General features: G+C 52.4%; 2 protein-coding genes across 3 annotated transcripts; one reads left to right on the forward strand and one right to left on the reverse strand.

Moving 5' to 3' along the window:
* The first annotated feature begins 568 nt into the window (after positions 1-568).
* Positions 569-6015, forward strand: LOC101879018 (sestrin-3-like). 2 transcript variants are annotated; one of them, XM_034064294.1, is made up of 9 exons: positions 569-718; positions 2970-3173; positions 3356-3538; positions 3653-3889; positions 3970-4081; positions 4189-4307; positions 4660-4850; positions 5139-5283; positions 5752-6015. In XM_034064294.1, the coding sequence occupies exons 1-9, from the start codon at positions 653-655 to the stop codon at positions 5839-5841; spliced, it is 1347 nt and encodes a 448-aa protein (XP_033920185.1). In that variant the 5' UTR covers positions 569-652; the 3' UTR covers positions 5842-6015. The 2 variants fall into 2 exon arrangements, with proteins under 2 accessions (XP_033920185.1, XP_033920186.1); XM_034064295.1 differs by lacking the exon at positions 5139-5283.
* Positions 6016-10079: 4064 nt separating this feature from the next.
* FOXO4 (forkhead box O4) lies at positions 10080-27636 on the reverse strand. The gene is made up of 3 exons (XM_034063938.1): positions 27137-27636; positions 16283-17515; positions 10080-14995 (listed from the first exon to the last, which is right to left on the reverse strand). Exons 1-2 carry the CDS (start codon positions 27515-27517, stop codon positions 16301-16303), a joined length of 1596 nt encoding a protein of 531 aa, XP_033919829.1. The 5' UTR covers positions 27518-27636; the 3' UTR covers positions 10080-14995; positions 16283-16300.
* Positions 27637-27680: the final 44 nt, after the last annotated feature.

Here is a 27680-nt window from a genome sequence, read left to right on the forward strand (position 1 = left end):
CCCTGCCCTGGGCAGCCTGTTCTAATGCCTGAGCACCCTCTGGGGCAGGAATTGTTCCTCAGCTCCATCTAAACCTGCCCTGGTGCAGCTTGAGGCCGTTTCCTCTTGTCCCGTCTCTTGTTCCAGAGCCCAGCCCCTCCTGGCTCCATCCTCCTGTCAGCTGCTCTATGGGGTGCACTGGTTGGTCTGTGGGGCGCAACGCCCAGAGACATGGGGACACAGGGAAGGGGTTCTATGGGGATGGGGGGACACAGGAGTGGGGGGGGACACCGGGACTCAGGGGTATGAGAGAAAGGGAGGGCATGAGAGTAAGGGGACGCGGGTACGGGGGATGCAGGGACTCACTTCCTCCCGCGATGCCGTAGCGCCCCCCAGCGGCGAGCACCTGCGGCTGCGGGTGGGCGTGTCCTCCGCGCTTGACGGACAGGTAACTTTCCGTCCCTGCCCACGTGGTTCGGCGGTTCCCGCCCCCCACCGCCGATTGGTGGGATGGCAGAGGAGGCCCCGCCTCCTCACGGCGGTGATTGGCGGAGGCGCGGCAGCTGATACGCCCCCCGCGGCTGGGGCTACCGCGGAGCCCGGTCAGTGCTACCGGCGGCCGGGACGGGGCGGGCGGGACTGGTGCCGGTCACCGGCGCGGCGTGGGCTCACCATGATCGTGTGTCCACAGAGCGTGGAGCACCCCCGAGGAAGCCGGTGCCAGCGGCTGCCGGGGCAGGTAGGACCCGCCCCGCCGCCACCGGAGCCCGTACCGGAGCACCAGGCTCGGCTCTGCTCGCTGCCACTGGCCTGGCCCGGGCGCAGCACTAGCAGGCCAGGGCATTTCCGTCCCCCGCGGTGCTACGCGGGGTCGGAGGGGTCGCGCTCTCTCGATGCGGTGGTCGGCGGCCCGGTGCCGGTACCGGTGCGGCAGCGCCGTCCCCGTCTCCTTTGTGCGGGATGCGGGAGGCGCCGTGCCTCCATCACTGCCAATCAAACTTGTTTTTCTCTCTCCGCCTGCACTGCTCGCGCCGCGCACCGGGGGCGCTGGCGCTGCCGCTGCCACCGCTCGCACAATGGGGCCCCAGTTACGGGCCGCCAGCCCCGCCGTAGGGACCCCCCACCTCCTGCATTAGCAGTTTTCCCGTCCCCTAGAGAACCGGGGCGGGGGGCGTGCGAGGGGTGTCCTCAGCGAGCATCACCGGCGGAGCCACCGGTATCAGCGGAGTCGCAGTGTCGGCTCGCGCGGGAGCCCCGGGGGTGGCGGGCGGGGGGCAGGCGGAGGCCGGAGACCCCCGGCCCCTCTCCCGCGGCTTCCGGCGCTGCCCGTGCTCGCTCCGGGTGCAGGGCCTCCTGCCCGGTCCACACGCACGGTGCCGCCCACCGGTTGTCTGCCCGGCAGCGGCAGGGCCTGAGGTTCCTGGGGGTGTTCACGGGTCTTGGACGCGGGAAGGACCCGCGGGGGGGTTGAGGGATCTCCCCCCCGCTCAGCGTGCAGAGACGAGGAGGAGGAGGGTTATGGCTGGAGAGGTTGAGGAAGGTGGCCCCGGGGGCAGTGCCTGGTGGACGCCGGGCTGAGCCGTTGCTGTAGGGAACAGGCAGGAGAGCCCAGCAGAGGCTGAGGCTGCCCTGCATCTTCCTTCATCCTCCCCTTCTAAGCTATGTCTGCCCGGGCCCTCACTCCATCATCACCTGGACAAACAGCAAGGAGACCTGGAGCTACGGGCTGGTGGCATGGCTCCTTGATGGAGATCACGTTCTCCTGGGGGGGCAGAAGGACCCTTGCTCCTCCACCTCTGCCCACCAGGAGCAGACCAGTGGCTGTAGATGTCCTCAGGGATATTTCACCTCATATCCATGATGTTCCACCAATGTCCTGTGCATTTCCCTGAGCAGGGGGACTTTCACAGGCCTCCTCTGGTTTACACCTCCTGTGAGACAGAGAAGCCAGTGCTCTTAACCCCTCACCATTCTAATTTGAGTTTTGGGTGCTCTTTTGGACCCATTTGGCCAGAGGGAGCAAAGAGAAAGCTCCAAATGGCATCAAGTAAATCTTTTGATCCTGAGCAATGGTGTGTTCCTCAGAATTGCAGGATGGTAAAAAACAGCCGGAGTTTGTTCCTGCAACTGCTCTGTGCTCTGCAGGGCACGGACAGCCCGAGGTCACAGTGGAGCAGGCACTGATCTCCAGCAGTGCTCCTGGTTTGGTGCTGCCATGCTGCGGTTGCCTTCGGGTGGGTGGAAGAAAGGTGACAGCAGTGTCAGTGGGGCCGTTTGCTCCCAGGAGAGATTTGGGTTTGAGCCTGGGAGGGGAGGAGCAGCCGCTGCACCCGATGGTGCTGCCCAGGCTCAGGAGTGGTAGCTTCTGTGTCACGGGGTTCGTGGCCAGGCTTGGAGCACAGCTGTGGGGCCGCAGGAGCTGCCCGGGTGCACATCCCTGCTCTCTGCTCCAGCCACCCTCTCTGTGGTGCTGGGGCCATGGATGGATGCCCCTTGCCACATTCCCACCTGTCTTTTCATTGACAGTCGGGTCTTTGTGTGCTGCAGGACTTGCATGGGGAGTGCAGTGCTTGGGTCACCCCTGAGCCCCACACTGTGCTCCTGACCATATGGTGGGTGTCAAGACAACACTTCCCCCTTGGCTTTCCAGGGCAGGGGCCTGAGATCTTGGTGCTGGTGGGTAGGGTGATGGGATGCTCCATCCTAGGAGGCCTTGCCTTTGCCTGAGCCTGCAAGAAAACATAAGTCGTTGTTTGCCCATTGCTCTCCAGGCAGCACCCTCTCCCTGGCAGAGAACACCCTGTGTTTCTTGCAGCCTGCTGCTAGCAGTGACTGCACCAAGCAGTACCCAGCTCCCCCAGCCCTCTGATCTCAAAGTGTCCCTCTGGGAGTACCAAGCCAGGAGAGGGAATCCCAGCCCCTCGCAGAGCCTGGGCCCGGCTGGGACACACTGCTGCCACGGGGAGAGCTCAGTGGAGTGTTCCCCACAGGTAGTGAAGATGTCCGGCAGCGATCCCGAGCGGCCCCAGCTCCTTTTCGTGAAGGTGTTGGCGAGCTGGGGGAGGCTGGAGGCGGTGACCCAGCAGATGGGCTACCACCCACAGTACCTTGACAGCTTCCTCAAGATGCAGCACTATCTGATGCACATGGATGGCCCACTGCCCTTTGACTGCCGGCACTACATCGCCATCATGGTGAGCGCTGCCAGGAATGCCTGGGGACATGGGAGGCTCCCTGCTCCCCTTTGCCAGGGAGCCTGTGCTCAGGCTGCTCTGCAGAGGCCGCAGTCACGGTGTGCCAGGGCTGGGGGAGGTGGGTGCGGGGTCCCAGGATGCTGGTCCTGCCGTGCGGCTCTGGTGACGTGCTGCTCCTGCAGGCAGCTGCTCGGCACCAGTGCCGGTACCTGGTGAACCTGCACGTGCTGCAGTTCCTGCGCGCAGGGGGAGATCCCCAGTGGCTGCGTGGCCTCGACTTCATCCCCCCAAAACTCCGCAACCTCAACGAGATCAACAAGATCCTGGCGCACCGGCCATGGCTCATCACCAAGGAGCACATCGAGGTATTGGCAGAGGGGCTGTCAGACGGGGACAGGGCAGTGGCAGGGATAGCAGCATCCCTCGAGGGGGCTGGCATCCTGCCTGTGTTCCATGGCTGGTCTGTCTGTGTCCTGCAGAAGCTGCTGAAGATCAGTGAGTGGAGCTGGTCATTGGCAGAGCTGGTGCATGCTGTTGTCCTCCTGGCCCACTGCCATGCACTCGCCAGCTTCGTGTTCGGCTGTGGCTGTGAGCAGGATGAGGGGGCAGGGGGCAGGAGTGTGCTGAAGCCTTTGTCCCCTGGAAACCAGTGCTTCTGCGAAGCCACCATGGGCAATAGCTGCAGCCAGGAGCTGCTGCGCATCAACCGCAAGCGGGTGAGCCCTTGAAGTGGGTGCATGGGGGCCAGGACTGGGGCCAGTGCTGCAGCCCTCACCCCAGGCCTGTGTCTGTGCAGTCTCTGGACTCCTGCATGGAGCTGGATTCCCTCCGGGAACGCATGCAGCGGATCCAGGTGGAGACAGAAGGCAGGGAGGAGACCAGGCTGCTACAGCAGGACCGAGAGGAAGGTGAGAGGCACGAGTGGAGGTGGGTGTGCAGGATGGGAGCTCAGTGGGGAGGAGCAGCAGGGCTGAGCATTGGGCTGCCCCATCCGCGGGGCTCTCCCTTCTCGTAGATGCTGACGGGGCAGTCACCAGTGCTGCCAACCTCGCGTGCTACATGCAGGACCCTGACTTTGGGTACCAGGACTTTGCCCGGCGTGATGAGGATCAGACGCAGGTATTCAGAGTCCAGGTGAGGTTCCTGCTCTTCCCACCTCCTGTCCTCCCTGCAACTGCACACATCTAGCACAGCTGCTTTGGTACCATGTCTGTGCAGGGAAGCTCAGCTCTGAGAGGGGACTGGCCCCATGAGCCCTGAGGAGAGGGAGGGGACCAGGGGCTCCTGTCCCCCAGGACTGCTGATTCCTTCACATTTCACCAGGTTCAAAACCTGCCTGATGAGGGGAGTTGTGGTTTGTGGCAAACCATGCCCAGAGCAAACTTACTGAATTCTGCTGCATCCTGAGGTCTCCAGCCCTTCGTTGCTGGAAACGTGCCCCAGGATCCTATTCACAGTTGTAAAAGGCTCTTGCTGTGCTCAACAGGATTACTCCTGGGAAGACCACGGCTTCTCACTGGTCAACCGCCTCTACTCTGACATCGGGCATCTCCTGGATGAGAAGTTTCGTATGGTGGATGGTCTGCAAAGCAGCACCATGGCCAAGCGGCAAGGCTGCGAACCCTCGGTCTTCAAGCGAGGCATCTGGAACTACATCCACTGCATGTTTGGCATTAGGTAGGGAAACCAACCTCGTGGTCATGGGCAGGAACTGAGCTCAGCCAGGAGGGAGGAGGGTTGGGCACTTAGCTTGTCTTGCAGATGGGCTTGGGAAAGCAGCAGAGGGGAATTGCCTACCTGGATAAACAGGCAGGGGAGAGATGCTCATTTTTGGCCAGGATGCTTCAGAATTGGGACTTAAGTGCCTGGTGGCCGCTGCCATGTGCCCCTGCCCTGGCAGAGCACAGGTGAGGTGCTGCAGAGTGACGTGGTGCCGGCCGCGAGTCGCCCCTGTGCTCCCTGCAGGTACGATGACTACGACTATGCAGAAGTGAATCAGCTCCTGGAGCGAGTGCTCAAAGTTTACATTAAAACTGTAACCTGCTACCCAGAGAAGACAAACTCAGAAATGTTTGACAGGTTCTGGAGGCAGTTCAAGCACAGTGAGAAGGTGGGACAGTCCTTCCAGGCCCAGTGGGCAGAGGCTGCAGGCTGAGGTGCTCGGGGGGTGTATGGGAAGTGTTTGAAACACCAAACCAGGTGGGGTGAGGGGGGATGGAAACTATAAGGAGCTGGGGTTAGCGTGGCACGGGGGTGCCTGCAGTGCACTGAGCACAGTGGTGCTGCATGGGCTCCAGGGCCATCGTCCCACTGCGGAGAGCCTCCAGCAGCTCTTAGCGCAGTGGAGGCAGCCACAGCCTGCAGGGCCAGGAGGAGCTCGGGGGGAAGTGCTGGGAAGCGCGGTGGCATTTTGTCCTGTGCCAAAATCTTCCCTATCCCCCACGGGTGCTTGCCTGCCCCATTGCCTGCACCACTGCCTGCTCCGCTGTGCTGTTTGCCCCCTGCCTGCCCCATTACCTACCCTGCTGAACTGCCTGCCCCGCTGCAGTGACCTCAACTGCTTCTGCTTGTCCTGCAGGTCCATGTGAACTTGCTCATTCTGGAAGCCCGGATGCAGGCAGAGCTGCTGTACGCGTTACAGGCCATCACCCAGTACATGGTCTCCTAGGCCGTGGGGAGCTGCGCTGCGGCAGGGCCGGGCAGCATCCTCTCTCTGGACTCGTGCTGGGACGAACGGCGAGGGATTGTTCAATTTAGTTTACTTGACTGTCTTGTTCCCTTTTCCCCCTTGTGGGGCTCACTGAGTGGCCCCATTACGTGCAATTACCAAACTGTGAGGCAAGTCCGTGCTGCTGAGATGTTGGTGTGATCCTGGAGACTTGACCCTGGCTGAGGAGGACCGCCAAAGGCATGGGGCATGGGGAGGAGGGAGGGGACTGGGGCTGCGGTGGGAGTAGAAGCTCCTGGCCTGGGCGCTGCAGGAGGGCAGGGAGGGCAGAGCTGCTCCCCCTCGCTGCTCAGGAGCCGCCCCAGCACGGGGCAGCCCGTGGGGAGCAGTGGGGCTGGAGGGGCTGTGCTGGCGGCCTGAACGTGCTGCCTGCGAGGTCTGTGTGCCGGAGCCCCCCGAGGGAGGAGAGCTCCATGCTGGGAGGCTCCTGCTGGCACTGACGGCCCTGTGCTCGGCCTTGGCTGCTGGGGGTGAGGTCTCTGCCAGTGCTCAGGTGCTGGAGATCGCTGCAGGAGGCTTTGGGCAGCTCCTGGGAGCGAAGCTTGTACCGAAGCCCCCCCTCTGCCCACCATCAGCAGAGGGGCAGGAGGAACAAGGGAGGCTTCTGAGCTAATGCTTAGCACCACGTGAGGGTGAAACCCGAAGCCTGGTCACTTGCTGCTTAACCTCATGGTGCAGGAGTACAGTGTGAGCTGTGGGAGCATCTCCTTGACCTTGGGCTGGCACCATCCCATGTGAATGGGGACAGCCCCTGCCCCAGCCTCCCCCTCTGCCCATGGGAACAAGTGTGCACACACACCCCCTCCTGCTGCTCCCCACTTGTGCCACAGCCCCATGGTGGCAGGGTTGGAGGGTCCAGCATGGAGAGCAGCCACAGTGGGGGGCGAGGGCACAGGGGAGCCTGAAGCCCCCCGCTCGTTGCTACCCTCAACGTGTTTACTGTGTAAGGGCAGGGGGAGAAAACCTTGTGTATGGAAGCTACAGAAAATAAGCCTATTTTTGCTATAAATACATTATGTTTGACATGGCTGAGTGCTTCATTTCTGACAGATGCTGGGGAGGGTTCCTGCTCGTGGTTCAGTGCCGCAGCCTCACCGCTCTGCCCCTGCAAAGCGGCGCTGTTCCCACAGTGCTGGGGGACATGCATAGGAGCCAGCTTCCAGGAGGAGTGAGCCCTTCAGAAGGGAGTAGTGCCCCCCCAGCCAGCTCTGCTGGCAGCAGCAGCATGGTACGGGCTGGGGCCAAGGGCTGCCCAGCCCCAGGACATCATAAAATCATAGAACCCCAGCCTGATTTGGGTTGAAGGGACCTTAAAGCTCCTCCAGCTCCAACCCCTGCCACAGGCAGGGACACCTTCCACTGGAGCAGCTGCTCCAAGCCCCTGTGTCCAACCTGGCCTTGAACACTGCCAGGGATGGGTGCAAAGTAGGTTCCCATTTGCCCCCCATCTATGCATACAAAGGTGGCTGTGCAGGAGCCAGGGAAGCTGCCGCTCCAACTCGCAGAACAAGCACCAGCTGCAGCAGCAAGATGAATGGCTCCACAGGCTGTGACCCTGACCAGGACCAGGACCTTGCTGCTGGCAAGGCCAGGAGAGAGTGCAAGTCCCCATGCCCAACACAACCAACTTGTCCTCTTGGGACCTCAGAGCAGCAGAAAGCAGCAGATGAAGCAACCACAGTCACCAAAGTTACCATCAAGTCCCAAGCAGGTCTTGTAGCAGATGAGTTGAGTGGGGGGATTCTGTCACTGGATAAGCATTGACCAGACATTACAGGACAGTTCAACACCCACACCAGTAATTGCAGGTCAGCTTTTGAAACGCAGATTCAATGCTTTGACTCTGCCCTGCTGCCTCCTTCACCTGCTCAGATGAGGCTGTTCCTCTATTGTGCTGTGACCAGGAAGAGGAGCGTTGCCACATTCCTCTGTGGGGACCTGCAGGACGCCCAGCACACCTGCATGGGAGCCAGGACACTGTGACCTTACCTGGACCTGCTGAGGGGAGGATGCGGGCACATGTCCACAGCAGTCACCGGCTCTGCTGCAGGAGCCTGGAGCATGAAGGCACGGTCAGGGTCAGCCAGGACTGGTTCTGCAGCAGCCGAGCTGGCCTCAGGCTGCACGGAGGGGGGGACACGGGGGGGAGGAACGGTTTGTCCTGGCCCGCAGAGAACAGGGAGTAGCGCAGCAGCGCTCCTGCCACAGCCCTGCCACGCACCCATCAGGAGCAGACCAGTGGCTGCTGGGTCTTAGCACTGAGGTGGTGGGGGTAAAAACCAGCACATGGGAGCTGAGGACAGCCTGGGCTGCCACGAGCCAGCAGCGTGCCCCCACCATCTCCCCACTGCCCAGCAGTGCCTTCCCCATGTGCCAGCTCGTCCACCACAAAAGCCATGTGAAACAGCTCTGCAGCCTCTCCCAGTGTGCTCTAGCACATGGTCCCACCACTGGTGGCACAGGAGAAGTGTTCATTGACCAGCAAGCACCAGGGGAAAGCAGGTCGCTGGCCAAAAACTGAGTAGCAAAGCTGGTGAAGTTGCTGCAGTGTTCAGGTACTGCTGCTCTACAGGCACCTCCTCCACAGGGCAAAATACTTGTGGTGACAACTGGAGGGAGCTGAGAGGTCTCCAAGGAAGGCTGACCTACCACAAATCAGGTCCACTAACCCACACAGCTGTTGGGACTACCCTGAGCCAACAAACCCTGGTCCCAGCCTGGCATCTATTCCATACTCTGCTCTCCCTGGCAATGCTGAAATACCCAGTACCAGTTGGCATAAAAAACATTAAGTGGGGGAATGCACAATCCCTGCTCTGTTGAAGTTTGAATGCATCTACTCTGAGCCAATCTGCAAAATCCACCCCTGGCATTTTGCTTCTCCAACAAGAAGTGTCCAAGGAGCAGATACAGGACAGAGAGCTTCCCTAAGGAGCTCCCATTTTCAGAGGCTGGCTCTGACTTTGCTCCATGTCTAACCAGGCCAGTGCAATCCTTCACCCGTTTCTGAACTTCTTACCTGCCTCCACTCCAAAGCCACACGATTGAAGCTCTGAACTGGTCTTGTCTCCTGCAGGGTCTGTCCTGAGCTCTGGTGCACAGAGCAACCCCAGGGCAGAGGGGCTCAATGTCCTGCAGCTAAATCCCCGCTGTGAGCACACACATGCTCGCATCATAGAATGGGTTTGTGTTGGAAGGGACCTTAATGATCATCCAGCTCCAACCCCTGCCACGGGCAGGGACACCTTCCACTGGAGCAGCTTGCTCCAAGCCCCTGTGTCCAACCTGGCCTTGAGCACTGCCAGGGATGGGGCAGCCACAGCTTCTCTGGGCACCCTGTGCCAGCGCCTCAGCACCCTCACAGTTCAAATGATGGGTTTTGATTCAAGGGCTCCACCACACTCCTCAAAAGCAGCTTCACTGGCTCAGCCTGTACCTGCATCCCTACCTGCTTCCTATCAAGAGAGAAGGCCTTAAGGCACTTAGCTGAAGCCTGCTCCTACCCAGAGAGGCCTCTTACCACTTGCACACCCTGAGCAGTCCCAGACAACAACCAGCTCCTGGCTTCCACTCTGACATTCATGTCCCCTTTGATGGGCAGCTCCAAGCCATTATCTTCTCATATCAAAAGCACTCCTCAGGTATAGTAACCTTCCTTGTGCTGATGGAGGACTTGGGGCCTGCAAGCAAAGATAAAAAAGCTCACTCACGTGCTCATCTGTCCTAATAAAGTGTCAGCATCTGCTTGTGCATGAGGTGGCTGAAAGAAGAGTAGCAGCAAATCTGTCTCTCTGTCCCTAAAGGTAACTGGTAGAATTGCTGACACTCAAACATGTTTGTATGTGGCTATATAAAATGAACAGTCATCTTCTGAATGCAGGGGTCTGCAAGGGCAAGGAGGACTCTAGACTAGTCCCACAGAAACTAGAACTCCCCAGGGTCAGTTTTAGGGCTTGGCATCCCCAAGGGTCCCCACAAACCACCAGCAAGTTGTAACCATGGCTCTGCACTGCAGAGAACACCAGAGCCTTTGTGGGCTGCCCCACTGCAACCCCTCCACCTCTGGCAGCTCAGGGGCACTTCAGAGGGGCTGCCCCAGCAAGAGGCAGAGGGTAGAAGCCAAGGGCAAGGAGCAAGTAACTGGCCCATGCCAGAGAAGCAGAACAAACTGCAGGAGACACAGTGAGGATTACAGGTTTTTATTTGTCAAACATTCTCCCCTAGTCTAGCCCATTCTACTGCCTTGCCAGCACAGAGGTACCAGAGCCCACGGCAGGGCAGGGCTCTGCTGCTCCCGGGAGCAAACAGAACCAGACTTTTCTATGCAAAAAACAGAATGGTGAGGAGTGGGTGCAGGAGTGCAGGGGGATGCTGGAAACTGACCGCAAGCGGTGCTGCCCTGTGTGCAGCAATGTCTGTGCCAGCAGTGCAGGAACCCTTCTGGGCTCACACCCGGTGAAGACTCTGCTGTGCTGCAAGCATCATTTCACAGAACCAGCCCCACGGCCCAGTGAACAGAGCTCCTTTCAGGAGCAGCGACCTATCTCTGTGTAGCCAAACCTCTCAAAGACACCTTGGAGAACACAGCACCAGCTGCAAACATCCCTTTCTACCACACACCATACCATTGCCTTAGCTAGAGAACACCAGTGCAACACCATCAGCTCTCTGACCTGTAGCTCCTGCTGCCTCTCCTCCCTGCTCTACACCACAATCCTGGATGCAGGTTTGATTCCACCCAGAGATGGTTTTCCATCACCCACAGACACACTGGCTGCAGAGAGAGACATAAAAGCTACTGAATAGAGGGGATCCCTTTCTTGAAGGGCGAGCAACTACAGTCATGGATTGCCATGTGCTACAGAGCTTTCACATGGACAGATCTTCCAGGCTTCAGGAGTCACCCCTTGCTGGCTTTTCCCCACCTTAATTAGAACATGTTTTCCTTGCAACTGAGGCAAACCCTAAGCAAGCTACCCCTGTGCATGTTCTTGCCCCAGAGCTGATTGATTTCCTGTTGGGTTTTTTTTATCATGGGTCCAAGCTTGAGTATTATTGTGGTGACATCCAGGCCATCACTCCCAAGGCACTTGTACCTGTGGCACCAGACACAGGTTTCTCATTCTCGGAGCACCGCTAGCCCTGAAGCATTGGAGTGTGGCTATAAATATGCAACTAAGTGAGAGAATTAAGAAATTATTGTCTATGTGACAGCTTTCTAGGCATTTCCTTTGGAAAAGCTGATTAGTGCTACTTGCTTCTGGTATGAAACTAGCTTATGAATGCACTTGGGCTCTGAAACACTTCATTCCTCCTGCTTACCACAACGATCTGACAGCTGGTTTTACTCAGCACAGAGTAGGGGATGACATGGGTTTAGACACACCAACAAAGAAAATTAAGGGTTCCAAGAAGCTTTCAATATCCCAAGCTGAGAGGAAGCTGGGAGTAGAGCAAAATGCACTTGTTATAAAGAAGGCTTAAGCAGTTTGCTAAACCAGGTGTAACTCAAGGCAACAAGTCTGCCTCATACTAGGCTTCACAGGCCTAGTTACCCAAATCCTTTGCAGGCCAGAGCTGCATGGTGACTTCACACCATGGAAGATGGCACTGATCCTCTGGAGAGGAATAAACTTGTCACCCAAGCTTTGTGAGGACAAGGAAAACCCACACAGCACAACATAAGTCCCCTGCACACTGCCCTCAGGCACTTACCCAGGAGCATCGCTCCCCATGTCAGTGTCCCCTTCCCTCCCCAGCCAGCTCACAGATGCTCTCAACATCCCAGCCCAACCCTTCACTAGAGCAAACACTGGCCCACAGGCATGGGGTCTGTAGGATGCAGATCATCCAGGACACACTCCTGAATCCAGCTGCAGTCAGCATCAAATACTTTCAGCAAGAATACAAGAAAGTGGAGAAGTATTGAGCCAGGTTCAGCCTTTCAGCAAGCAGCAGTTCAGCAAATGTAAAGTCTCCTGTGTCCTATAAGGAAATATCCCAGCCTAGAAAAGCTCAAGGTTTGTGAAACAGAAGTGATTTCAGAAGGGGCTGGAGAAGTCTTGAATTCTCTGCACCCCTGCCCTCTGTGTCCACGATCCAAGCTATCCTGCTACACATACAGAAACGAGAAACCAAGTTGCCTGCTTTAGCCTGCAACATTATATTAATGATTTACTGAGCACTCTGGGAGCACCACGAGTCTCTGAACACCATCCTCAGCACTAGGGCACTCTCAGACTTCCTCAGCCTCTGCTCGCTCCTGTTGTGTTGAGGAGACAGAGAGCATCTGTACAGACTGCTGCAAGACAGACATCGCTGTCAGCACACTGCTACAGCAACATTCCAGCCAGAGGTGCTCCTGTCTCCAACACTGTCCCCAGGAGTCCAGACTGGGAATATGGGGGAAAAAAAAAATCCAATGAATAGGTGCTATTGTCCTTCCTATTGCTTTGGACTCCATTTTAATGGGAAATGATCTAGAGATTCAGGTAACATGACCACACACACCAGTGTCTTGTCCTTTGATATGTGGCATGAAGCACTAGCAGTTAACTTGCTCTGGAGATGATGGGGTTCATTTTCCCGCAGGGCCCAAGCTGACAAGGTGGCATATTATGTGCCAAGGGACACAAATCCCTCCAGATCTATTAACTGCAGCACAGAACAGCCACAGATTCTTCTGTGCAGCACATGCCATCAGGTCACTGAGGGAAGGGTATCTATCTGTGTCATGAATTAACTGCAGTGAGAGTGTCAGTACATGACTCCAGTCCGCAAGGCCTGGGGTTCCTGCTTAGGCTCTGCCTTTTTGTTTTTACAATGAGGTGTTACCAGACATGCAGACTGTGGGTAAATTAGAAACGTATCACCATGAGGTCTGCCAGGGAGGCAGCCTTCAAAGCAAAGGTTATCCAGCAATTCAAAGGCTCTGATGGCACAACATGCTAAGACTGCTGAAGACTACTTGTTGCAAATAACCAGACAAACCACTTTTCCCACTGCCACTCAAATGAAAATGAAATTAAACCCATGCAAAGGGAGCAGATGAGGTGGTAAAACAGTATGGTTCACTGTACTGCATGATACAAACCTTCGGAAAGGACTGGAAAGACTTTCTGCCAGACCAAGTCTATCAGAACATCACGAAAACACGTCTCGCATAGATCCTGCCACTGCAAACACCCGAGACAGGATACACCACCTAATGAACTGAACTCCTGACTCCTAGCTTCTGGCCTGCAAGAACAAAAAGACAGGGGAGGATCCCAGGCACATTCCTAAGGGTGGGCCTACAGTCTTCAAGTCCCCCCATAGAAGCAGAAGCTTCACCAAGAAAACAAAACCTTGCAGAAACCAAAAAGGGAGCTACCAAATACAACTGATCCTGCCTTTCATAAGCCTACCAAGAGGGTCAGCAACCTAAGCATGACCCAGTCCACACCATCTTCTTAGCAGATTAGGGAATCTGTCCTATGTATCGGCTACTGCCCAGCTAATGAAGTGATGAGCTGAGAATGATAGTGCTGCTGATGATCAGCATTCCTCATATCATGCTCTCAGCCCAGTCGGGAAGGAGGCTGAGTGGCTGTGGCTGAATTCAGAGCCATGCAGGCACCTCCTGCCTGGTCTGGGGAGAGCAGCTGTTCCCCACTCACACTGGGCTGCCCCTTCCTGCCTTTCCAATCACGTTTTCAGCTTCTTGGCCCAAAATGCCTTAGGCCTGTTCCCTCCCATGCTGTAGTGTTACCTGGTATCATATGGACAGATGAAGGGAATGTGGGATTGTGGGGGGTTTTGTTGTGGGTTTTTTTTGTGTTTTTTGGTTTTTTAATCCAACATTCTCATTTTCATTTAAAATATATAATATATATTTTAAAAGGTTTAGAAAAGCGTCTATGTAATTTTCAGCTACTTTTACATATAGATTACAATAATGTACAAGTCTTCCCCAAGGTGGTTTGAAACCATGGGGACCTGCCAATTCTTTCCTCTCGATCATATACATTATCAAACATCAAATGTATTTGTTCCTATTACAGCTCTGAAAAACAAGTCTGTCGCTGGTACCTTCTCAGAGGGAGAGATGCCTAATACACCTAATGGGGACACATTTAACATTGGCTTCATATTCACTGTAGAAAGTTCTCAGATTAGTACAAAAATATTTCATCTATAGAAAATGCCCTTCTGAAAAGCAACCAGGGCTCTGTTAAGGCCACACCCAGGCTTTCCATTTTTCTGCTGTAGCAAGACAGATCAGGAACAAACCCAAAATGATATTTTGATGTCCCAGGAACAGCTATTAGCACCTGTGCTTATTTTACAGCAGCCTGGTGTATCAGGAAATTGCTGACAACAGCATAGGGACTTCTTGAAACATGCTTCTGATTCAATGGGGCTCAGATGGCACAGTGAAAAACTCTGCTCTCCTGTTCCACTCAGGTGGACAAGAGGAAGCCTTCTACACCACAATCACCACCCTTCCCTGCAGCATGATGCTGGATGCTCCAGAGTGGGCACACTGAAACACTGAAACCAAGCCCTGAAACAGTGCACCCTTTTCCCACAGGCTTTCCACCAGTGAGCTCCTTCCAATTCCTCTGTGAGCCTATGGGATACTAAGTGCAAATCTGGTGACTTAACCAAAACATCCAATTACTCTGCCCCCAGAGCAGAGACAACCTTCCACCAGCCCGAGGCACGGGGAGACCTGCTGCCATAGCAGAGAGAGGATAGCCACTGAGAGATTCCTCCAGCAAACCCAACTCTTCACATGGGAAAACGCTAGTGCCTGGCAGAGTCTTCTGGCCAAGGTTTTTACCAGTGCTCCTCTTTGGACATGTACAGCCCAGAGTCTCTCCAGATGGTTCAAGACAGGGTAGGTCTGTAGGAAGAGCCATGACACACAACAGGATTGTTATTTTTAAGCTATTCCTGTTGCAGCGAGATGCAAGTTGTCCCGTCTTCCCAGGTGGGCAGCCCCTTCTGCCCAAGGCATGGTGTGCAGGGAAACCGAATCCAACATGCTCCATTCTTTTCTCTGCCAGGGTGGGAAGTGAAGTCAGAACCCTATCTTCAAACCTGAAGGACACTAGGAAGAAGAATAAAGAGAATGGTTAGATGTCAGTCTCACTGGGAATCCTGGACGCACAGATAAAGAGTTAATTACTATCCACCAGCCCCTGCTGCTCAAAGGATGCCAGCTTCCATCAAGGAACAAGCACAGATCACAAGAGACCTTGACCAATGGAGAGTCAAGTGGAGGATACAACTGCTCAGCTTCAAGCTTTAGAGTACAACTGAGAAGGAAAGACAAAACAAAAGCACGAAGGTCAAAAGTAAGCACTCCTGGAAGGCACCAGTGAAGCTCTGCAAGATAAGGAGGTTTAAAGAAGGACTTGGCTAACAGAGTCATTGCAAGAAAGCAGTAAGGAAAATTACTCTCCACCTTACACAATCATAAATATCAGCTGGCAGGGAAGAGACTAAAAAGAAAAAAAAAAAAGGGATTTTTTAGAAATCCTACACTAAAACTCTTCATCTCATCCACTTAAAGAAATCCTCCATCTACCTACAAACTTAGAGATTGAGATGAGCTGTTAGGCAGAAGCTCTTCCCTGGGAGGGTGCTGAGGTGCTGGCACAGGGTGCCCAGAGAAGCTGTGGCTGCCCCATCCCTGGCAGTGTTCAAGGCCAGGTTGGACACAGGGGCTTGGAGCAGCTGCTGCAGTGGAAGGTGTCCCTGTCGGTGGCAGGGCTTGGAGCTGGATGAGCTTTAAGATCCCTTCAACACAAACCAGGCTGGGATTCTGTGAACTTCATGCGTGGAACAAAGCAAGTCCATTGTTTTTAATATCAGATAGCTCCTATAACTATGATATCACATAACATCGGATTTTACAATTTTAATATCAGATAGCTCCTACAACATAAGTATGCTGTTAAGAGCTCATGTTCTACCTCTTAAGTATTTGATTATAGACACACCTTCAGCACTACTAGAACCTACTCTTCGGTAAACATTCCCTCAGCTTCTCTGCTTTACATTTAAAAAAGCCCAGGTAATGAAGGCACCAAGGACCACAGGACAGCTTGCATATATTTCAAAAACACTCTTGTGGTAGTGAGAGACAACAGGAATTTCATTCAGGTTGCTGCTGTACTCCATAAAGGAGTTTACTACCTGGTGAGTTAAATCTACCTACCTTTAGACAGCTTTTTCTCCTGGAACGGAATGCAGCTCTCCCAGAAGCCTTTTTACTCAAAGAGCACTGCACTTCTGAGGAGGTACCTAACTGCTACAGAGCTGGCCACAGGAACGATCCCACACAAGGCTGCTCCCACTATAGAGCTGTAGCATTTTACATAACTACACCTACCTTTTTGTGCTCCTGAAGTTAGCTTGGTACCCAGGTATGGTTGGAGGCCTGTGAGGTGCTGGGATAGCTGGGAGTAGACAGAATGGGTTCAAAATTAAAGTCCAATCCTTCTCCATCCATAAGTTCGCTGTTGATGATGTAATCCATATCGCATTCAAGGTCTTCCATGTACATGTCAATGTCCAGGTCAATGGGCAGCCTGTCCTGGTTCAACCCCAACGGAGCAGGGCTAGCAGAAGAAAGAAGCAGTGGACTGCCCAGCTGAACTGACTGGGCAGTTGTTGCAGAAAGTGGAGCTTTCAAACTGGTGATGCTGGCAGTATTCTGAGATGTTACTATAGAAAGTGTTGATGGCAAAACACTGGCACTGACTGGTTCTGCCTGCTGCTCTGTAGGCTTCCCTCGTGGATTGCCTGAGCTCATCTTACTCTGGGCAGCTTGTCCACCTAGAAGCAGAAGAGTTCGGCTGTTCATCCTGTTACCAGTCTGCGGGAGAACTGGATCCACCTGAGTCATCATAACATCCCTCGGAGGTGGAGAGCTGGATGTCAGAAGAGCTTCTAAGCTCTGAGGGGAAGAGAAATGGCTGACAGAACTTTGTAGTGAGATATCAACAGGATTAAACAGGGAATTGCCAAAAGTAGTGGTCTGACCAGCTGCATTCCGCAACGAAAAGCTGGAATCTCTCTGGATCTGACCACTCGAGGCAGACTGCTGGGAAGATAACACAGATGAGCTGGGAGACATCAAATTTAACCCATCAATGAGCTCAAGCTCCTCAGTCACAGTAGGTGGAACATTGCTGGATGCACTAGAGTACACCAGAGAAGGAAGTAGCTCTTCGTCATGGAGGTCATCCTGCTCTGTCAGGATAGGAGAAAGCCTGGCACTAATGGTGCTTGCATTGGAACTGGTTCGAGGCCGGAATGTGTTCCACATGTCAGAGTCCTCATTGCTTCTTGAGGATGGGCTCCCAGGCCACTTAGGGAACTGGGAGCCAGGACTGTCAGCAGTAGATTCTGGAGCAGACTGGAGAGGAGGCTTCTTTCTAGATGCTTTACCTCTGACTTTTGAAAGTTTGCTGCTGTTGTCCATGGAGGCAGCTCTTCTTCTTGGTGCTTTGCCACTTTTACCACCCTCAGGGTTAAGCATCCACCAAGAGCTCTTCCCTGTGGCTTCATTATGAACTTTAATAAACTTGCTGTGCAGGGACAGGTTATGTCTAATAGAGTTCTGAAAAAAACACAGAAAACCAGAAACACAAATGCAGGATATGAGGAACTTTCCCATGGAGACACTGAACAAGCATAAACATATTCATATTATAGAGAATAACCTTATAACAAAGGCCTACCCATTAAAAACTGCTGTTCCTCCTTGAACATGCTTGACAGCACTAACACGCAATGTCACATCTCACTGCAGCACCAAGGATGAAACTACCACAATAAGCAAAATTCTAACAAAAGAACTTTTCAAGGCCATGCAGAATCTGCAAAAACTGGGCATACCCCAGAGCAAGTAAGCTCCTTCCCAAATACAGGCTGCAGCTTCAACATAAGCCTAATTTGAGCTAATGCTGCTCTCACCTTGCTGCCAACCCCACTACTGAGCATAACCGTAGCTGAACATTTTAAACACAGCCTGGCAGCAAATAAAACAGACCAGGTGAAGAGAAAGAGGAAACCACTTCTAATTCCATACACCCAGCACTATCTTCATCCCAGAGCCACAGAAACAAGGGAAACTTTGTGGAACAAGAGTCCTAGGAATCCTGGAGCCTGCCAGCCTCCCAGGGCACAGAGGCAGCACGCTTTCCCCTGCCTGTGTTTCTCATAGGGCAAGATGTTCGGCAGACACAGCACATGCCAGTTTGAGCCTCTCCCACCTTTCCATTTGGCAAGATATATTCCTTGGCCTTCCTAACTCCCTTCTTTTGGCTTTGTTGGAAACTGCAAGCTGACATATCTGTACACCATCAAAGTGAATTTCCATCCTGCAAATGCTAAAAACCTTGGTATTTTAGAATGAGCAAGCAGTAACTCCCTGTTTGAACAGATCCTCCATGAACTCCCCTTGAGGCCTGTGCCATGCATGCGTTTGATATTTGCATTTAATTTGTTTAGATGGTCAAACACATCTTTGAAAGACACTACGCCGGTAACACAGCAGTGGTCCAAGAGCAAGATCTTTCCCACACAAACTAAAAGGCAAACAGCAGCCTTCAGCTTTCATGCATACTCTCTTAATTCTGAAGCAAGTTAACTGTGCTTTTACCACCTTTTCCCACCACCTCTCAACACAGTTCTTTCCTGCCTGCTGCTTTCCCTCTCCCCACCCTTTTCCTCTCGGACAAGTCCTCCCCATGCTAATTTTGGCCACCTCACCAAAAGTACTGTCCTAGAACAAAACAGATAAACAATACAGGGAAAGTGGAAAGTTTGTATGGAGAGGGAAGGTGTGAGAATCACTGTGTTAGCTTTGGCTGTTGGGAACTCGGAGCAGACTGACTGCTTGTTGCAATCAGTATCAAAGCATACATGCGCTCTGACTTGGAGGGCGCCCCAAGGGTTACTGCAGAGCCAGGTCGTGATGGAACATGTGTTAGGCAATGCTCTTACACAGCTCTATTACTTGAATTGTTCACAGTCACAGCTATACAACACTGCTGTTGGCATCTTCTCCAAATAAAGCTTTCTTTCCCTTTGAGTGTTGAAGAATTCAGACTGGTACCATGTCTCCCAGCAGGCTGTTCATTTCCTTTCCAAAGAATCCCCCTCATCTCCTTTCCCAGCTTGATGTGCGTTACTGTGAATGCATACTCCTGCAGCAACAGGAACCACAAGGCTGGCACCAATTCTTCATTTATTCTTCTTAAAGTGACCTGTGAACTCATGATGACACCCAGTCCTGTCAGGAATGACCCTGTAGCTTGTACACACAGTGAACATTTGGAGTCTCATAACCACCCATTGTTTAGCTCAATTTACTAAAATGGATCTTTAAACCCATAGGTCCAGGACTTCAAAATGTCACAAACTCTGTTGTCTTCTCATGCATGATTATAGGTAGGTTTTAATTCCTGTGTCAGCAAAGGCACACTGCACTAGTGCAAGCACTTCTGAGACCTCAAGAAAAACAGATCCACTTTGGGTATCATAAGGGACAATGTTAGTAAGCAGTTTTCTAGATTTTTTTTGGCTGAAAAGCAGCTTGAAGAAAGACATCTTGGAGTAAGCGTAAGATTGGCAAGAACACAGATATGTGAAGCCTAATACCTTTCATGAAACACTCTCAAAGTGTTTTTGCATGTTACTACTGAACTGACATAACAGGTAATAGCTGCAGAAACAGGTAATTGCTGTAGTACTCCCTCCTCATCTTCAAACTCTGCTCCTTTAATAACACGAGCATCTGCGACCCTATGAGCTTGCTCAGAGAGCTAACCCAACTGCAAAGCAGCCTTATCCTCCCCTAAAAATCACAGAACTCCAGGTCAAACCTGACAGAGAGGGAAATGACAGAGCTGAGTCACCCAGGCAACCCTGACGTGTTTCCTTGCTCCATGTTGAGCAACTCAAACCAGAAACAGACAGATGACATTAACTTTTTAGATGCTCAGCTTCAGCAGTGCGGCATCCCCACTGGTCCAAGCACCTGCCATCCACACAAGATCTTGGCTCTGCAACACCTTTGACCATAAGGAAGCATGACCTGAAGGAAGAGTCGGAGGCAGGAATCCTCCAAATTCTTAGGGACCTCTTCAACAAGTAGTTCAGGATGGTTATTGCTGTTTGTTCACACATCTTATACAGGCTCTTGTAACTGTATGTTAAGTACTGCAGTGGAAACCTGGCAGTCTGTATGTGTAACCTATGGGAGATCAGAAGTTACTCCTGGAGCCATCTTCAGACAAAATCACCTAAAATCCATGACAGTATGGGAAAAAAACCCCAAGAGTGTGGCTGGTGACATTTCTTGTACACTGGAGGGAGCCTGTTCAAACCAGGCCTCAGCCACTGGGGCACAAGCCACAGGAGTGTGACGAGCAGCAGACACCCACTATTTGCCACATCTCAGTTACTACAACATAGAATATGTATCTTGATAATACCTCTCAGCCCTATTTAAAGGGCAGGAGCACTCCTCACCAATGGACCAGGCCTGCCCCACACGAGCATCAGCGGTGCTGCAGACACTGCCCAGCAACAAACAGTGCTTCAGTCTCAGGATGGGAAATTAGCCCCAGAAGCTTGCAGCGCAACCAACCAATTATCCCAGTGGATGAGCCTTCTGGACAGCTGCCATGAACACCCAAATACTATGGAAAAATGCACAGAGAAGAGAGCATGCCAGTGAAAGCCTTTCCAGGGAACTATACGGCTATGTAGGTAAGGCTGAGGTAATCTACCACAAACCCAAAGTTTTACCCAGAACAGGTCAGAACATTCGGGATGGTTTGTTCAGACTTGAAGGTTCCTCATGCTAAAAACAAGTTTAAACTCACCTCCTGCGATGTACTTTCTCCTAAGCACAGATGCACCCCACCTGAAGCACTGCATCCAGCTCTTTCTCCCCCAGTACAAAAGGGGAGCCTTCTCTTCTCCAGGCTGCCCCAGCCCAGCTCTCTCAGCCTGACTCCAGAGCAGAGCTGCTCCAGCCCTCACAGCGTCTCCATGGCCTCCTCTGGACTTGCTTGAGCAGGTCCATGTTTTCCTTTCTATAATGTTTCAGTAGGAGCCCAGAAGAAAATCCTGGCTCTTTAAAAAACAAAGGCCAGGGTGATTTTCAAGTTTACCAGGACAGGCAGGCATATTCCACAAAAGCTAAACAGCTTTTATTGCATATCAAAAGCTGACAGAGCAGAAAAAACTTGCTGGAACACATAATACCAGCAGCTCAGGAGCAGCCTTTGCCTAGGACTGCCTGGAAAATTAAGCCATGCTGCAAGAATCAGTCTTTCAGCAAAGCAGCTTTCCAGAACAAACTGGCAGGGAGCAGGAAAATGTAGTAGAAAAATCTCCAGGTAATTTGACTGGCACTGCAGGGGGCAAATGGCCTTCTGCCACCAGACAGGCTCTCCCCTGCTTTTGAGGGGAACAACCACACTCTGTAAGGCTTCAAGTGAAAAAGTTAATCCTACACTTCCATACTTACTCAGAGCATTGCACCTTGTTTGGGAGAAGGAGCTGTTAATGTCACTTTAACAAGGGTTAAGTACATATTCCTTCATTACAATGGTGGGCCCTCACCACAGCTGACCATTCACCAGTATGTTTTATCCCACCTGAAAAACAGGACACCTGGTGACCCCACACTCAGACCATCGTCTTCCTCCTACACATTGCCTCATTTTCCAGACCCAGCACTTAACCATCCTCCCATCGCTGCCAACACCCTGTCATACCCAGCTGCTTTCCTCCCTCCTCATGACTGCTTGCTGTGACCATACAATTTAAGGATTAGTGGGATTAAAAGGGAAGTCTGTTAAAAGACTGATGGACAAAACCCACCCATGCTCCTCAGGTTTCCCTGCTAGACTCTTCAGTACAGCCTCTGAACAACTGTCCTTCAGCTTCTGTTTGCTATTGTCTCCCCTGCTTTAACGAAACCCAGCTAGGCTGTCAGTAGCTGGGACAGAGAACATCTCCCTGCTGCCATGAGCACACATCACTACCACCACATGAATGCGTTTGGGAGCATACAAGGTAGTGGCAAGAGTCCAGCAGTTTCCACCCAGCCCCAGCTACTCTGGATGCAAAGAGCCAGACCCTCCCTCCCCTTTCAGGGCAGCAACTTCCAGAAACCAAAATAATCCCAATTTAGAAGGAAGCAGCACCTACACCATCACTACAGATTAACTGGTCTTAATTTGTACCAACCTTTTGCTTTACAGCATCAAGTCAGTTATGCCTCTGTGAGCAAAGACTAGGAAATACTTTGAATGTCTTCTCAAACCATCACCTTGATATTACTAGAAGTCAAGAGCAAACCTGTGTGATGCGTTCCCACCAGATGTTTCTTCCAGGTAAAGGGTTTCTTTGTGGAATAAGCAAGATCTCCCAGGAGTGATTTGGGCCTTCACCTGTCCGTGTTAAGAAGCTACAGTTCTGAGCAAAAAAAATCTTCAAGGATACGGGGACACTCCAGCACAGTCCAGATGGATAAAAGCAAATAGATGATGTGACTGCTTTAGGAGCCAACCACTGCTTTTTTTTTGTGTGTATGTCTGACTACAGAAGCCAAAACTAAACCCCATAGAAGCTGGGTGAGCAGCAATCAACAGGTCAGTGAACAGATGAACAATAAACTTTTCCTCTTTACCAAAACAAGGGTTCACATAATTTTGTATACATTACTTCAGTTTATTAGCAAAGCATAAATATAATGTGGCTAAATCTACCAGCTACTGCAGGCATCAAGAATCTGGAAGATGGACAGGCTTGCTTTTGTCTGCTGGCCAGATGGAGGAGCTTCAGAGGGCCACAGGACAAGCAGCTGCTCCAACCCAAGGGAGCTCTGTACCTGCTCTGACAAAAAGTTAGACATCCTCAGCTCTGGGAGAAGCTGGGAACCACAGCACTGGAAGCTGTGAAGTCACTGTCTTCATAAACTGAATTGCAGGACATATGCAAGGCCCTGAAAGCCCTCAGCCAGATCTCCTGATCCATGTGGTCAACAGTTAATATCAGCTGCAGGCAATACAGAGGTGTGATTTCAGCCTCCTGTAACTAACCACAGACTGGTCTGGGTTGGAAGAAACCTTAAAGATCATCTGGTTCCAACCCCCCTGCCTCAGGCAACACTGCAACATCATTTGTTACTTCCTTTACAATGCAAGTATAGGAAATGCCCAATTTCTGCTCCAGTGAAGCATCTTTGGAGGGTGAAAATGATTGCTTTAAAATTCATTCTGTTCCTACAAAGGGAAAGACAGCAGCAGCTTTGAGAGAATACACAGGATGTCTCACTGAGGAAGAAAAGCCCTTAACAGCTCTTCATTGTGTCCAACTTGCTCATACTGACAGCAGGGTTTGGGTTGGAAGGGACCGCTTAGCCAGTCCAACCGCTGCAATGAGCAGGGACACTTTCAACCAGACCAGGCTGCTCAGAACCACATCCAGCCTGGCCTGCAATTTCTCCAGGGATGGGGCATCCACCACCTCTCTGGGCAGCCTGTGCCATTGTTTTACCACCCTCACTCTACAAAGTTTCTTCCTCACATCCAACCTCAATCTCCCTCTTTCAGTCTAAACCCATCACCCCTTGTCCTGCTGCAACAGCCCCTGCTGAAAAGTCTCACCCCATCCTTCTTACAGGCCCTTTTTAAGAACTGAAAGGCTGAAATAAGGTCTCCTGAGTCTTCTCTTCTTCAGCTGAATAACCTCAACTCTCTCAGCCTTTGCTTACAGGAGAGGTGCTTCAGCCCCTGATGATTTTTGTCTCTCCTCTGGATCCTCTCAGGGATGTGAGAAATGAAGCCATCAGGCTGCTTCAGAGGAGTTTATGCGCTTCTGCTTTATTCAAAACCCTCAACACCTTCCTCTCCAAGTAACCATAATGCCAGAAGGAATTATCCTCTTATGCACAGAGCAGCTTGCAGAGAACCAAGGGGAGGATTACAAAGCAGCCCCACACACACCCCTGCAAGGGCATTTCTGCCTTTCAGGCTAGTTAATTCTTAACTTCAGGCACACACCAGCGAGTCTGTCCTTTACAAAGCGCTCAGAGGAGTTCAAGAACAGCAAACACCACCTTCCTCGAAACACAGATCCTTCCGGAATCCACAGGGGTTACACCCAGGCAGTCTGCAACAGCTGCATTTCCCCTCATTGTATAGTGGAGGAGGACAGCTGGGAAGTACTTGTAAAGCAACAATGACTTGATGGGATTTATATTAACTAAAGTAGATTTAAAAAGTTTTTAAAGGTACATTTCTTTTAAATTCCCGTTTCAAATTCCCTATTAGAACTACACTACATACAGATAGGAAGCATTATCAGTACCACTCTGCCCGAACAACACAAATACCAGAACTAGGAGCTGTAATCTTCACAGGCATCCAAATGCTGCATCAGCATTTAGCTGCAGTTCCACATCAATTTCCTTTATCCCAACTCATTCAGTTCAAAACTGAGGAATCAATAAAGCAAAAATAGTTCCAGAATATTTCCTTTTACTTCACAGATTATTAAAAATAGAAAAGCAAGCAGAGCTCCACAGCTTTAAAAGTAACAAAAAGAGTGACAACAAAGAGCCAGGCAGGTCCATTCCTCAGCTGAAGAAACACGTTTATTTAGTTTGTCTTAAATATAAAACACACACCTACACAAATGTAATAAAATTTAATTTATTAGAAAGAAATTTAAGTAACTCTAATAATTTACTTGAAGTCCACAAAATCAAACTGAACTGGTTTGATTGATTCTGAACCTTTAAAACTGTGTCTAACCTGCCTCCATCCAATGCACCTTGATGCAAATAGATTAAAGTCAGTAAAACAAACAAAACCTCTTGCAAATCTATAGAACTGTTTGTTAACATCGTTAACATAACAAAACAAGAGTAGAATTCAGAGCTCTGCAGTCACACGTGATGTGGCACACATGCTGCCAAGCCCTGCCAACAGGACTGGAAAGAACAGGGAAGATAAAGGCAGCCTCTTACTGAGCATGTAAGGTTAACCACACTCTCCTCCTCCCCCCCAAACTCTGAAACTATTTGTTAAAAATGAAAACAAGTGTTTATAAGCATTTTCCCCGGCACTGTAACAGTTTCAGCTGCATTTCTACCATGGTTTTCTGTTTGCTGGTTCAAATCAAGGGTTTGAAACTGCACTAATCAAAAGGCAGGCTGACTGCCACCACCACTGCTGGCATTCTGCCCTCCCTCATCTTTCCTGGGAAAAGGTTTCTGTTCTCTTCGCCTCCTAAAGCCAGCCCGAGTTAGTCCATTCCCAGGATGAAAAGCTACAACTGCATTTCCCACTGAAAAGTCATCACAGCACAGCTCCAGCAACAGCCTCTGAGCAGAGACCTCACACATGCACAAGTTCTCATTCCTACCTTTCTGCAAGTTAAGTCCAACTGCACTTGCCAAAACAGATACACACTTAAATCACAGAGTAAACACAAACACCAATGGTGCTGTTGTACATAAATGAACACAACAAAGGAGCAGCCACACTTAATACAGCCAGAAGTCTACCTTTTCCAGTAGGTAGCATCCAGTCCAGCTGGACACTTTGCTATATCCCTCCTTCCCCACAATATCAGTGGATGCATTTCAGAAACCACACTGAACTTTAGGCTCGGGCACTGCTGCCAAACAGGTACAGACATATTCCTGAAAAGAAAATGTACCAGCTCCATAACCTGTCTGCCAAAGTAATGACTCCACACAGTGGCAGCAGGACCAGGACAGCACACCTAGCCTGAGGAAGCAAGATCTTCTAGTGAGAGCACCAAATCTTCTGAAGAGAAAGAAAATGCACACAAGCACTGCCCCAAAACAGAACTTAATTTGGATTCAACCTGCACAAAGGAGAGGAAAAAAGGTTCCAGTCAAACAACGTGCACTCTCCAAGACCTGTCAGTGAGCTGAATGCATGGAAAAGATGAAATCTTTCTATCTACCTGTGCCAGCCTAGGCTGTGACATCTGTGAGCCTCTGACTGCATTCCTACCTTCTCCTTGGGCAAACATTCATTGTCATGCAACCACATGGGGTGCCACTTGAGAGCTGAGCCAGCTGAAAAGCTCACCTGCCAGAAAAAGCAGAATTCACTCCTGTGCTGACTTACTGCTCAATCACACAGGCAGAGGAGCACGTGGCTGGAGTCATGGAAGCCCTAAACCACACTGGCTCAAGCTGCTAACCAACACCGCAAACGGAGAGGTACACTGTTACCAAGAGCCAAACAAGCACAGCTCCAGCCTGTAGCAAGAGCAAGAGAACAGAGTATTTAGACTACAGTTACCACAGCATCCACTGTGCTAGATCAGTACAGCCCGAGGGACTATTTGGCAAGAAAACACATCTCCCTTCCACTTCACTGGAGTCTGCTTGACTAAAGAGATGGGAACAACCGGCTGCTGCCTGCAGAAGACAGAAACTGAGGATAGCTCTTTTAATAGCGCTTCCCACACATCTACTTCCAGAGCAAGAGAAGAATACAATGCTGAGACGCTAGAGGAGGATATTGCTTTCACTTTTCTGAACTCGAGCCGAAGCTGCCGGTCCCTGCATGGCCGCAATGCTGACACTGCTCTGGGACACAGCAACCTTTTTAAACGGAGTCTCCTGAAAGCCAAGAATTCCTGTTATGAAACAGTTATTTATACTGAGCTTCAGCACAGTCATGTGACAAAGCACCACGGCCTTGTGTTTAAAAATCCTTCAACTGATGCTTCGCCTCGCACAGCTATTATCGCAGCCTTTTTAACCGCCCCTGGCTCCTTCCTGGACAACTTCCCAAACTCGAAGGGCACACGGAGCGGTCTCGCAGGGCCGTGCCGTAACCAAACACGCAGAGACGCCTGCTCCTCCCTGCTCCAACCGCTTAGAGCCTAAGCTCGGGCTGGGTCTGGAAAGCCCCATCCCCGTGCCCCGGGCGGGCAAACCCGCACCAACCAAGCGGCTCTCGACAGAGCAGAGCCCCCAGCCCCCCCGCTGGCACCAACGCCGAGCCCCAGTTGGGACGAGTGGCGACAGGTGAGCGCAGGGAAGGGGCCGAAGCGAGGCCGGAGAAGGAAAGCGCCTCGGGCAGCCGCTCCTCAACACGCCGCGCCGTCCCCGGCCCGTCGCGGGCGCCCCTCCGAAGGCCGGGCCCATCCCTCCCGTCCCGTTGCGCACCTTCCAGCCGGCGGAGCTATTGCTGTCGCCCTTGTCCTTGAAGTAGGGGACGGAGCGGACCATCCACTCGTAGATCTGCGCCAGCGTGAGCCGCTTCTCGGGGGCGCTCTCGATGGCCTGGCTAATGAGCTCAGCGTAGGACTGGTTGCCCCAGGCGTTGCGCCGGGAGCCGCCCTTCCGCGCCGCCGCCCGCGCCCCCTCGGTCCGCCCGGGCCCCGGCGCCGCGCTGCCAGCGCTCTCCTCCGCCGCGCCCGCCGCGCCGCCCGTCTCCGCCGGCAGTTCAGGCCGCGGCAGGGGCCAGGTGCAGGATCGCGGCCGGCTCTGCGGCTCGAAGTCTGGGTCGATGTCGGGCGCCGCCGCGGCGCCGCCCGCCTCCGCCATCGGTCCTCCCCACCCTGCGCCTCAGCGCTGCCGCCTCTGAGGCTGAGCGAACCCACAGCAACGCATCAGCCCTGCGCCTGCCCGCGCCGCTTTGTGAGCACTGGGCCCCACCGCGCCGCTCTGTTTACCAGCGGGCAGCGCCGCGCATTGCGCCTGCGCGCGA

This window comes from Melopsittacus undulatus, chromosome 6 (assembly GCF_012275295.1).
Source record: "Melopsittacus undulatus isolate bMelUnd1 chromosome 6, bMelUnd1.mat.Z, whole genome shotgun sequence".
Taxonomy (NCBI): Eukaryota; Metazoa; Chordata; class Aves; order Psittaciformes; family Psittaculidae; genus Melopsittacus; species Melopsittacus undulatus.